Here is a 12240-nt window from a genome sequence, read left to right as displayed (position 1 = left end):
GCCCAATCCTGTTAGATTTATTTGCCAGCCGATTGACGAACCAAGTTCAGAAATACTTCAGTTGGAGACCAGACCCAAACGCGTTGGGAGTAGATGCCTTTCTCCAACCTTGGGAAGGGACGAAGGGCTGCTACACCTTCCCTCCCTTCTCAATGATTCAGAGATTGTTGTGGAAAGTGAGACTCGAATCATGCAACATAATTCTGGTGACTCCTTTTGGAAATCCCAAGTATGGTTCCCCGGTGTAATGGAACTGGCGGTAGACTTCCCATGGTTAATCCCTTGTTGTCCGGGTCTTCTACAAGGCCCAGACGGAGAAGAACATCCTTTAGTCTTGGAGGGGAAAATGAACTTTCTTGTTTGGAGGATATCAGGGATTCAGGGAGATATTATGAACTTTCGGGAGAAGCTAAAAGCTTACTGGAAGAATCATGGGCCCCTGGGACCAGAAAGAGATACAGAGGAATATGGAACAAATGGTCTGGTTGGTGCCTTGAAAGGGATTTGGATCCCGTTCAATGTCCTTTACAATATGTAGCTAATTACCTCGCTCATCTTTTTGAATCAGGTCTTTCTTTTAGGACCATCAACTGTTACAGGTCAGCCATCTCTTCAGGTCATTGTTTGATTAATAACCTTGCTATTGGAAGTAATCCACTAATCAAAAGGGTCATGAAGGGTATTATACTTAGGAGACCTCCTAGAGCTCGCTATGAATCTCTTTGGGATGTTAATCTTATTTTTAACCTTTTCATGTCCTGGCCTGTTAATCAGTTACTTTCCCTTAAGAGATTTCAATGAAATTAGCAACCCTATTATGTTTAATATCCTTTAGGAGGGTGTCTGATATTAAAGTTCTTGATCTTTCCTACAGGTTTTATTCTTTCGAAGGTGTTCATTTCGATATTTGGAAAAGAACGAAAACGATGTCGGAATCTATCTTCTATCCCTTCTTTCATGAATGTGAAAAACTATGTGTTGTTAATTGCATGAAGTGTTTTGAAAATAAGATTTCAGTTTATAGACCTCCTGGATGTGATCAACTTCTTTTATCTTTTGTTAGACCTTTTAGACCAGTGTCATCAGCTACTTTAGCGAGATGGATACGCTTGATTATGCATGAAGCAGGTGTAGATCTGTCTAGGTTTGTTGCTCACTCTTCTAGAGGTGCAATGGCTAGCAAAGTCTTTTGGGCTGGAGGTTCTCTGCCCGAAATTCTTAAAGCTGCAGATTGGTCTAATGCAAGTACCTTCTCGAAGTTCTACTTGAGACAGATAGAGCATGTTAGCAGTGCAGCTTTGCATGGCTTTAAACATGCATAATGGTAGCCTCCGGTCTTGTAATGAAATGTCGATTCTCCAATTAACATGAAGAGAGAATCTTGATTTCATTAAAGACATACGGAGGCTAACATTATCCCACCCTCCTCTCCCTGAGAGGTTTGGGTTGATTGATGTCAAATGTTTTTCTTATTATAGCTGAAAACATGATTTTTGTCTCTTACCTTTTTCACTATATGATATTTTTTTGTTCCTTCTCAGCTAACAATCTTAAGGAATAATTGTTTCGATGAAATTTCTTCACTGTACTCCTGTGTCATCGCAGCCCACGAGGAAGATAGGAGCCTGCTCATCCTAGTTGTTATGTGTTAAAGTTCTATTTATTGTGATGTAATAGTATTCTTTAAAGGGCTGCATGTTTGGGCAGCAAATAAAAGTATTTGCATAATGTTAGCCTCCGTATGTCTTTAATGAAATCAAGATTCTCTCTTCATGTTAGTTGGAGAATCGACATTCTTGAGGTATGGAGTCGCCTATGCAAGCCTAAGTGCCCTTCTGTAGTTATAAAATAAGCTACTAGCAAGGGAGGGTGAAATATAGGTATATATTTAACCTGTTTCCATTTAGCATTTTAACATGCTTTCTCCATTTGTATTTTATGGAATAGTAACTATGCTGACAATCTTATTTCCTATTATATGTCTGCTCATATTAGCTAAAATGCTGCACTTGAGATCACGGCGTTAAAATAAATATTTTAAACTTGCACGTGTCTTCCTTTACTCCCTGTTCTGGACTGGTATGAGAGTATAACGAAAGAGTGTTCATGTTTCCTACCTTACCTGAAGTAACCTAAGTCGCATGTTCTTTGCTATAGGACTAAGAGCTAATGTGACACTGATTGCTAGTCTGGTAGGGGATTTTGGGTACTAAGGTGAGTTTTTGGCACACCCTAATTCACTGAGGTCCTGAGTCTCTGTGCACAGTTCTGTGTCTGAGCAGAATCCCTGCAACATGAGTTTATAGAGGGTAGGCAGCAGGGTTCTGCAAAGTGATGAGTTATGCCTATAACGTCTGGTGAATTTGAGGAACTCCACACTTTGCAAAGAAGTGTGAACGTCCCTCAATTTGCATGAGGGTAAAATAGCTTGACTTTGACTGCCCCATTCCTTTCAGCTGGATATTCAGCCTACAATGGACAGGACATCTGGCTGCAGAGAATTGTGTTAACTGGATGCCGTCTCAGTGGCAGTCTGAATACACAATAATCACCACTTGGCTGCATCACCTGGGTCTTTCATTGCTACCCACGTTCCTTCCCTTGGACTGCTGGCAGTAGGAAAAAAAGATAGATTGTGCCATCTCCTAAGCAAAATACAGGCAGAAACTTCCACTGCAGCACACTCCTCTTTTTTCACCAAATTTGGTTTTGATTTGTAAAACTTTCCAACTTTGTGAATTTGTGAAGTTGCAAAGCCAAAGTTTTCGTAACTTTGTACCAACTGTTGGGAAATCCAGTGCAAAAATGTGATAGTTACTATTCATCTTTTGATATTCACCAACTTGCACAGGCTAATACACCCTAGAACACCCACAACCCTAACAGTATCTTTGTTCACAAGGAAATTCCACTATAGTAGTAGGATTTCTTTGTGAGTACATATGAGAGAGAAAATTACTCCATTTGTGCAATAATGAACCTGGAATGGGTTTTGTTCATGTAAATACTTATGCTTTAAGTAGGTGCTCAAATACCTTTGAAAATGAGGCACTGGGAGAGTGTATAACTCAAGTATATTTGAATCGGCTATAAAAAGTATATTATGAAGAAAAAGCAAAAATACCAGCAGTCAAGTAAAAATTCACATAAGTAACATCATGCTACCTCCCTGAGTCCACGAGTAGTTCAACTGTCTCCCCACTCACTATCTCCAAATTCTTATCAATTATGGACCCACTTTGTTAAGCCAACAAGTTGAACACTCAATTACATTAACTGCTATGCTACCCTTAAAAACACACACACACACACAGATTCCGGGGTCTAATTTGAGCCGGTGGTTGCAGTAGGGTCCGCTGGCACTTATTTTTGAGGACCGGCACTTATTTTTCCTCATCATACATTGACCTAGAGCAACAGAGAGAAAAAACACAAACAAGGGAAAGAACGAGGAAGAGAAAGACAGAAAAAAGTGACAAAGGTAGAAAGATCCAATCCATAACTGTCCACACCAAGTAAGTCCTTTCATGTGGTAGGGAATGAGTCTCTGTTTGCTTTGGTTGAGCAATGGAAGGTATTTAGGATCCATACGTACAAGAGGGAACTAGAAAAAGTTGAACAGTTAGAATCTGTTCTGTTATCTGGATTTTGTTCAAGAAAGGAACAATACTTTGAGAAAGGGGGGATGTGTATGCTGTTGATTGGGTGTATCATTGGTGGGTAGGCAAGGCTATTTAATGACACTGTTTGATTTTGTCATTTCAAATCACTATGCAACATTATCAGTAAGAGGGGTGACAGACTCCACACTGCTGAGCAAAAGGTAATTGAGCTCCAAGGCAGCTCATTATCCAATGATTCTACTGGTGCATTCTGCATATATCAAGCAATTCTCCCTGTGGCATCCATTAAATGGCGTGTGTGATGTCAATGGGTTAGGAGAGTATAAGCATTGCATAACAACTGAGCAAAAGAAAGCTCCTAGCAACATACTCTAGCATGTACAGATGACAGACATTGAATCACAACCAAGGACTCTTAAGCTGACCGTATGTCAAGTGACTCCATGTCATTGGGATCACACCTTTGCAGGTTGGGAGAAAAAGTCCCTCACATGGTGATGGATATGTAACCCACCCCTGAGTGTCCCAACTGCAATGATGTCTGTATTGCTGGTGCTTTTTTTGGGTGTTATGGGCAAACATGGATCATGTTTGTGCACCAGAATAGAGGCCTGTCTCATGGAGTGTTGTCTTTTTGGATCAGGAGGGGGTCCAAAGCACTACTTTTTTAGTTGTGAAAGGATACCACGAGTGCGATGGTGGCAGCATACCATGTAGCGATCAGTAGAAGTTAACAGGCATTTTACCTGTGGCCACGTGGTGAGGTTTACAGGCTCACTTATGTAAAGTTCTGCTGCTGTGTGTTTAACTGACCAATAGCATACATTGACTTAGTATGTAGTGTGTGTAAGTTGTATGTAGGTGCTGGGAGTATGTGAGCCTGTAAATGGTACAATACATGGAAGATTCTAAGTTCCATTTTGGGAAACACTGGGCTGACTGGAGGAGTTTGAGAGGTAGAGGAATCCCATCAGACTGATCTGGGGATTGCTGCATTCCTGTAACCTGGGTGGGACACACATTGTACGAAGAAGAGCATTTCTAAAGGTGCTCCTTCACTCAGACAGAGGTCGCCGGAAAGGATCCTGGCCAAATCTTAGGAAGGAGATGTGATGGATAGTAAAATCATAAAGAATAGGACTGAGGCCCCAGGGTAACCTTTTGATACACACATGACTGTGGCTGACATCCAGGTGTGAACCTATAGTCAGTACCATGGTCTGTGTTTGGATTCTCTCCTGCTGTGACAAACTGCTTTCTGCAGGAAGGGCAGGGCATAGAAGAGAATAGGGCACTACAAAAGGAAGCAGACCCCCAACATAAACTTCACATTACATTTGGTGTCTGGAAATGTAATATAAGAAGGGTAGCTTGAGGCTCAGAAAATTATTAGCTGTCAAGCAGCCAGACGGAATGTGTGAGGAGGGGCAGCTCTGCAAGACTTCTGCATGGGACCAGGGCTGTAGGCAAAGGTCTGCCAGTCTCCCAGCTGGGCGAGGAACATTACTCAGGGACATCCAAGACTACGAATCCCCAGAGCACCAGTGATTTCCTGTTTGCCAAGACCAGTGAGCCCTTTGAAGAAGAGGAGAGCTGGAGGGAGCAAGGGGTAGGGTATAAGGTCATTACCCGTGCGCATGTTTAAGTCAGCAACTCCCATCTGCCAGAGGAGGGGCACAATGAAGTGAGCCATGAACTTTGCTGCAGCTGTCACACCAGCTTTCAGAGACTTCGGTCGGACAATCCACGTTGGTGCTGCTAAGAATGAGTTATGGGACGAAAGGCTGCGAAGGAACTTGTCCGCCAGATGGCGCTTTGGCGCTTGAACACTTTTGCTTTTTTAACAAGAATCATCGTAGGATTCCTGTGACTCAGACTGCTAATTTTCGTTTTTGGCACCAAAGTACTGGAACCAACTTCCCCTGGAACTACAGAAAATTACAAGCTACAATGTTTTTAGGAAACAGTTGAAAGCGTATCTGTTTTAACTACTGGCTAGCCTACTTTTTACCTTTCTTCTCTCAGGTTGCACATCTATCTGGACAGTGCCGCGATGCCCTAGGGTGATGTGAGCGCTCTATAAACTATTAAACTAAACTAAACTAAACTAAACTAATGGTGCCTAACCTTAATGATGCCTACAGTGAATGGGGAATAATCACTATCGCTAGTGGGAGGGTAAAGGGACTCAGGGGGTTGCCATTAAACACTAGAGACCTCACCTCAGAGGGCCATGTGTATTGTTGTGTATGCCGCATTTCACTTTGGTTTGTATATAAATACTACTTTTCTCATAAAAGAAAGTATTTTACTGGACGATCATTTATTTTTGCTATTGAATGTATTTTGAGTTGTGAGCCTATGTTCATCCCCTGTATCTACCTTGACCTCAAGAAGCCTTGGACAGCTCGACCCGCGCCACCACTGAGAGTCAAGAGCTGAAGGAGTTACTTTCCCCAGTTGCTCAGGATCCCTAGTATGTCCGGTCCCGGGATATCAGGAGTAAATGGCATGAAACCCTTAATTGAGCCCAGTAGCTCCCGCTTGCCCCGTGGCCTTCTTAACGAGGTTCTGACAAGGCTTTTCTTCAACAAATCATTATTAACACTTGAGGATCTCCATTTATTTCAAGAAACCTCATTTATATGCAAAAGTTCTGTGATTTTCTAGTTTGTTAAATGAAACCCCAGGACCGGAAATGTGGTGCTGTAGTAACACAGAGCTACCACAGCCTTATAGGAACCTCACATTGCAAATATTGATGTCAGTTTTTCAAATAAAACAAAGACGTATGTGCTTACTGGTATTTTCCTTGTTGTTGCTTGAAGGTCTGTGATAGCTTTCTTCATGACTGGCTGCAAAATAAGAATGTAAAATAAGGATGAATGTCACATTGAAGAGCCCCCATAGGTGAATTTATCTGAAATCAGTCAAAGACCTGCCCACTCTGCAGCACCATCATTTTCCTTCCAGTCCTCTACTCTTCTGCTGCTTCAGCCTGCTTCTCACTTTCTACTGCCCTCTCCAACACATAGTTCCTGCTTCACACTCTCAACATCTCTTTCTTCAAATGTTGCTTGCATCTACTGGGGGGAGGGTGGCTGAGAATATAAAAAACTGTACTGACCCCCTTCTTCATGGTTCATCCCAAAGTCCAGAGAAGCTGGGCCAGGTTAAATCAGACAAACATCAATGATAGGAGAAGGACAGAATGACATTATATGCTTGGTGTGCAGATTTACACTATTCCTTTTCTAAAATATATGCTAGTATTAATGAGGTGGTAAAAAAGGGGGTGGTGATGAACGGAGCATCTGAACCAATCAAACTCTCACACCCAGTCAACAGATCTGGGTTTAATCCATCACCGTTCTTTAGCCCACTCTGCCACCCCAGTTCAGACATGGCCATATGCAAATCAGTCTGACCCTGTGCCTCATGGGAAAAGTCCAGCCCGAACTGCCAACCATGCCTTCCCTGGACCGGAAACAAGCTTCCGAGGACCGGTTTCCTGCATTTCAGCCGTCTTTAGCCCGGCTTGCTTGAATCCAGTGGCAAAGTGAGCAAGGGACTCACGTCTGAGCATACCCTGCCAACTTATGGTGAACAAAGTGGTACAAAGGGGGGGGGGGGATGATGGACAGAGCATCTGAACCAATCAAACACTCACACCCCGTCAACAGATCTGGGTTTAATCCATCACCGTTCTTTAGCCCACTCTGCCACCCCAGTTCAGACATGGCCATACGCAAATGAGTCTGACCCTGTGCCTCATGGGAACAGTCCAGCCCGAACTGCCAAGCCATGCCTTCCCTGGACCGGAAACAAGCTTCCGAGGACCGGTTTCTGGCATTTCAGCCGTCTTCAGCCCGGCTTGCTAGAATCCAGTGGCAAAGTGAGCAAGGGACTCACGTCTGAGCATACCCTGCCAAATTATGGCGAACAAAGTGGTACAAAAGGGGGTGGTGATGGACGGAGCATCTGAACCAATCAAACACTCACACCCAGTCACCAGATCTGGGTTTAATCCATCACCGTTCTTTAGCCCACTCTGCCACCCCAGTTCAGACATGGCCATATGCAAATCAGTCTGACCCTGTGCCTCATGGGAACAGTCCAGCCCGAACTGCCAAGCCGTGCCTTCCCTGGACGGGAAACAAGCTTCCGAGGACCGGTTTCTGGCATTTCAGACGTCTTCAGCCCGGCTTGCTTGAATCCAGTGGCAAAGTGAGCAAGGGACTCACGTCTGAGCATACCCTGCCAACTTATGGCGAACAAAGTGGAACAAAAGGGGATGGTGATGAACGGAGCATCTGAACCAATCAAACACTCACACCCAGTCAACGGATCTGGGTTTAATCCATCACCGTTCTTTAGCCCACTCTGCCACCCCAGTTCAGACATGGCCATACGCAAATGAGTCTGACCCTGTGCCTCATGGGAACAGTCCAGCCCGAACTGCCAAGCCATGCCTTCCCTGGACCGGAAACAAGCTTCCGAGGACCGGTTTCTGGCATTTCAGCCGTCTTCAGCCCGGCTTGCTAGAATCCAGTGGCAAAGTGAGCAAGGGACTCACGTCTGAGCATACCCTGCCAAATTATGGCGAACAAAGTGGTACAAAAGGGGGTGGTGATGGACGGAGCATCTGAACCAATCAAACACTCACACCCAGTCACCAGATCTGGGTTTAATCCATCACCGTTCTTTAGCCCACTCTGCCACCCCAGTTCAGACATGGCCATATGCAAATCAGTCTGACCCTGTGCCTCATGGGAACAGTCCAGCCCGAACTGCCAAGCCATGCCTTCCCTGGACGGGAAACAAGCTTCCGAGGACCGGTTTCTGGCATTTCAGACGTCTTCAGCCCGGCTTGCTTGAATCCAGTGGCAAAGTGAGCAAGGGACTCACGTCTGAGCATACCCTGCCAACTTATGGCGAACAAAATGGAACAAAAGGGGATGGTGATGAACGGAGCATCTGAACCAATCAAACACTCACACCCAGTCAACGGATCTGGGTTTAATCCATCACGGTTCTTTAGCCCACTCTGCCACCCCAGTTCAGACATGGTCATATGCAAATCAGTCTGACCCTGTGGCTCATGAGAACAGTCCAGCCCGAACTGCCAAGCCATGCCTTCCCTGGACGGGAAACAAGCTTCCGAGGACCGGTTTCTGGCATTTCAGACGTCTTCAGCCCGGCTTGCTTGAATCCAGTGGCAAAGTGAGCAAGGGACTCACGTCTGAGCAAACCCTGCCAACTTATGGCGAACAAAGTGGTACAAAAGGGGGAAGTGCTGAATGGAGCATCTGAACCAATCAAACACTCACACCCAGTCAACAGATCTGGGTTTAATCCATCACCGTTCTTTAGCCTACTCTGCCACCCCAGTTCAGACATGGCCATATGCAAATCAGTCTGACCCTGTGCCTCATGGGAACAGTCCAGCCCGAACTGCCAAGCCATGCCTTCCATGGACCAGAAACAAGCTTCCGAGGACCGGTTTCTGGCATTTCAGCCGTCTTCAGCCCGGCTTGCTTGAATCCAATCCAGAGTCCCTTGCTCACTTTGCCACTGGATTCAAGCAAGCCGGGCTGAAGACGGCTGAAATGCCAGAAACCGGTCCTCGGAAGCTTGTTTCCGGTCCAGGGAAGGCATGGCTTGGCAGTTCGGGCTGGACTGTTTCCATGAGGCACATGGTCAGACTGATTTGCATATGGCCATGTCTGAACTGGGTTGGCAGAGTGGGCTAAAGAACGGTGATGGATTAAACCTAGATCTGTTGACTGGGTGTGAGTGTTTGATTGGTTTAGATGCTCCGTCCATCACCACCCCCTTTTGTACCAGTATTAATGAGGGACCTCAAACATATCATGACTGGATGCGTTCTTTGACCCTTTTTTCTGCTTTTGTTCCACACCTTCTTTGTTTTAGTTTTTTATTGGTCTGACTAAAACGTAACAAGTCCAAAACGAGTTCCATTACGTGTAGTTAAGTCTTAGAGTTAACATCTTCTGAGCTGCAATCCTAATAGTACATCCTCTAAGTCTTCAAAATATGGAAGAAATCAGTGTTGGCCATACCCTCCCCAGCGCATGCTTCTATGTGACACCATCAGGCCCAGCCTCCCTTCTCTATTAAACAAGTCCACCCACAGGGATCAGGTGATCAGGTTTACCTCCGTGAGGAAGAATGTTGATGGTGAGTAATCCATTGAGAGAGTCACTGAATAAGGGAATTAGTTTTCATATTTTGAATGCAAGTCAGGTGGAGCTTGTTGAAAGGTGTTGGTCTAAAAGGATATGTGGGACAGCCATATTCAATTGTCTATGGCACTATTGGTAAAGTCATATAACCCATGAACACACATGCTTTGTACTTGTCAAAATGTGTGGTTATGTCTTCACCTGCCAATTTCTGACCAACATCAGGCTGAGATGTGCCCTCATTCTGGTGAAACACACTGATTAGGTGGCCCATGTGTTGTCAGCTTCATGGAATGTGCAAACCACAAGCAGCATGGGAGACCTTTTTTTTAGACCCAGGTGCAGGTGGTTTTCATTCAGTTCATATTGTACAGCTGTAAGGGGATTTAGGAGGCTATGGCTTGGACCGTCATATCACAAAGTCCTCAGGAGTCTGTGACTAAAATGCCCGCTGTTGCATCATATGCTCAGCCGCTAAGCTAAAGCACAAGGGGACATACAGCAGTGCAAGCAGAGTTCAACTGCATCTGGCACTGCAAATCAAACGGCAAAACTCCAGGGGACAGCCTTCTCCAGTAGAGTGGTCATTTCCAGAAAGGGGTTACGCTGCTACGAGTCGAACAGACCAGTGCAGTAGCACTCTTTCTGCATACCATGTCATTTTAGTTAGGCATAGCATTAATTCAAGGCCATGTTAATGACTTCGACACAAGTTTTGTTTCAAAGCAATTTGGACAAGGTAGTGCCTTTGAAGTCAAGATCTTAAAGATGAGTTACATGGAATTATGTTACGACAGTGTCAGAAAACACATGGCACTGTTTGTAAATGTACCTTTAACACATTGTGTAAAATGGTACAAAGAAAAAGGCTCGGACTAAGGCACAGAACCTATCTTTTAACAAATGGGACATTTTTAGAGTTATACAGGAACTCGGTGTTTCTAAAGCTACCAGGGGGCATTAATCATCACAGTAGTTGTTATTTTGACATCAGACGGCCAGTATGATCTGCAACCCGATCAAGGTAGTAACATTTCCTCAGCTTTGCAGGAGGCAACGGTTTCTTCCCAAGTACAGTGACTAGTCTGTTTATGAAGAAGCCCCCTGGAGCTAGCTTGCCATCCCCTTCGGAAGTCGTCAATCATTCTCTGTCCACAAGATGTGTATGAGGACAGCTGCAAACTGCTCTTGTTGCACCTCAAATTAAGAATCTTTATGGACCCTGAAAGTTCCTACTATTAGGGTTAGTATTATTCCAATAATCGGGAAAGCATATACATGGCTGATGTCTTCTAACTGCCAAGACTGCCACTAGGCAGGATTGAACCACATTGACATACCCAGTGGGTACTGGTAGCTCCTGTCATGACCCTAGATCCCCTGTTCAGAAGGGGTTTCTGGTGTTATAAGATCAAATGTTTAGGATCGTGGCACAGGAAGTCATAATAAATCGATCCCATTGTGGAAGCCACGCTGTCTAGGTAGATAGATTTCTAGGGTTTAGGCATTCATGATCAAGGTTCTATTGTGCATACAGGACAAAGGTAAAGCCCACTGGGATGGACTGACTCTTCCAGCCCTGAAAGCAAGTTGATAAAACAGCACACCATTTACTTATAGGGACGTAAACAGATTGCTGCTTTGAAGGAATAAATCCATTGCGGCTCTGAAGGAGGGGAATGTTGCATGAGTTCCTCTTCAGAACGGTATGTTAAACCTATGGTTAATAGCAAATAAAATCAGAAAACGATTGTTGGAACTGGGGTCACCAGTCCCCTAGGGTAGCATGGCACGAGCGGGTAGGCATCAGAAAGCATATGTGTTAAGCAACCATGCAGCACACGCAACCACTGAGTCAGAAACCTGGGCACGCAATTAGTGACACTACTCCAGTGAGTTTGTGTAAAAACTCAAGTTAACTTTATTAAGATAGAGCTGGGTCAGGGTATTAGGAATTCATCATAAAATTAGCTTAGTAACTTTCCACTAAAATACATGTGTGAGAACACTTGGCAATAAATACTGGATGAATAAATATTAAATATTAAATATTAAATAACCACAGGCCTGACCTTGGCCTGGTTCCTCATCATCACCTGTAAGAAATACATTATAAGGTCATGAATACAACACTGCGTTAAGTAATGAGGAAACATTTCACTAAAGGTGTAACATCCTATTAGCCTCAGCCTTAGGCTCCTCCTCCCCTATTAGGGGTAAAACTTAGGAAGGCATAAATGACGTATCATAAATAACTGTAGATCAGAGTTATCATTCTTCTTAAGCCTATGAAGAACTTCCTGTGAAGTCAACGTAAAACATTTCATTAGGTCAGTATTACCTATCTTATCAAGTAAGAATTTCCTTCAATCAGGGTAGCCTTTCTCTTAGCAGAAGTAAACATTTAATAA

General features: G+C 44.2%; 1 protein-coding gene across 2 annotated transcripts in view; it reads right to left on the bottom strand.

The window, feature by feature from the left end:
* LOC147711924 (prominin-1-A-like) overlaps positions 1-12240 on the bottom strand; it is a 487531-nt gene that overhangs the window by 43238 nt on the left and 432053 nt on the right. For both annotated transcript variants that reach the window (XM_086922649.1, XM_086922650.1), the window contains exon 19: positions 6425-6478. In XM_086922649.1, coding sequence (XP_086778775.1) covers positions 6425-6478 — 54 coding nt within the window. The remainder of the gene's footprint in view (positions 1-6424; positions 6479-12240) is intronic.

This window comes from Lissotriton vulgaris, chromosome 5 (genome assembly GCF_964263255.1).
Source record: "Lissotriton vulgaris chromosome 5, aLisVul1.2, whole genome shotgun sequence".
Classification (NCBI taxonomy): Eukaryota; Metazoa; Chordata; class Amphibia; order Caudata; family Salamandridae; genus Lissotriton; species Lissotriton vulgaris.
Note: the sequence above shows the minus strand (reverse complement) of the source record. Positions and strands in the feature narration are given on the sequence as shown.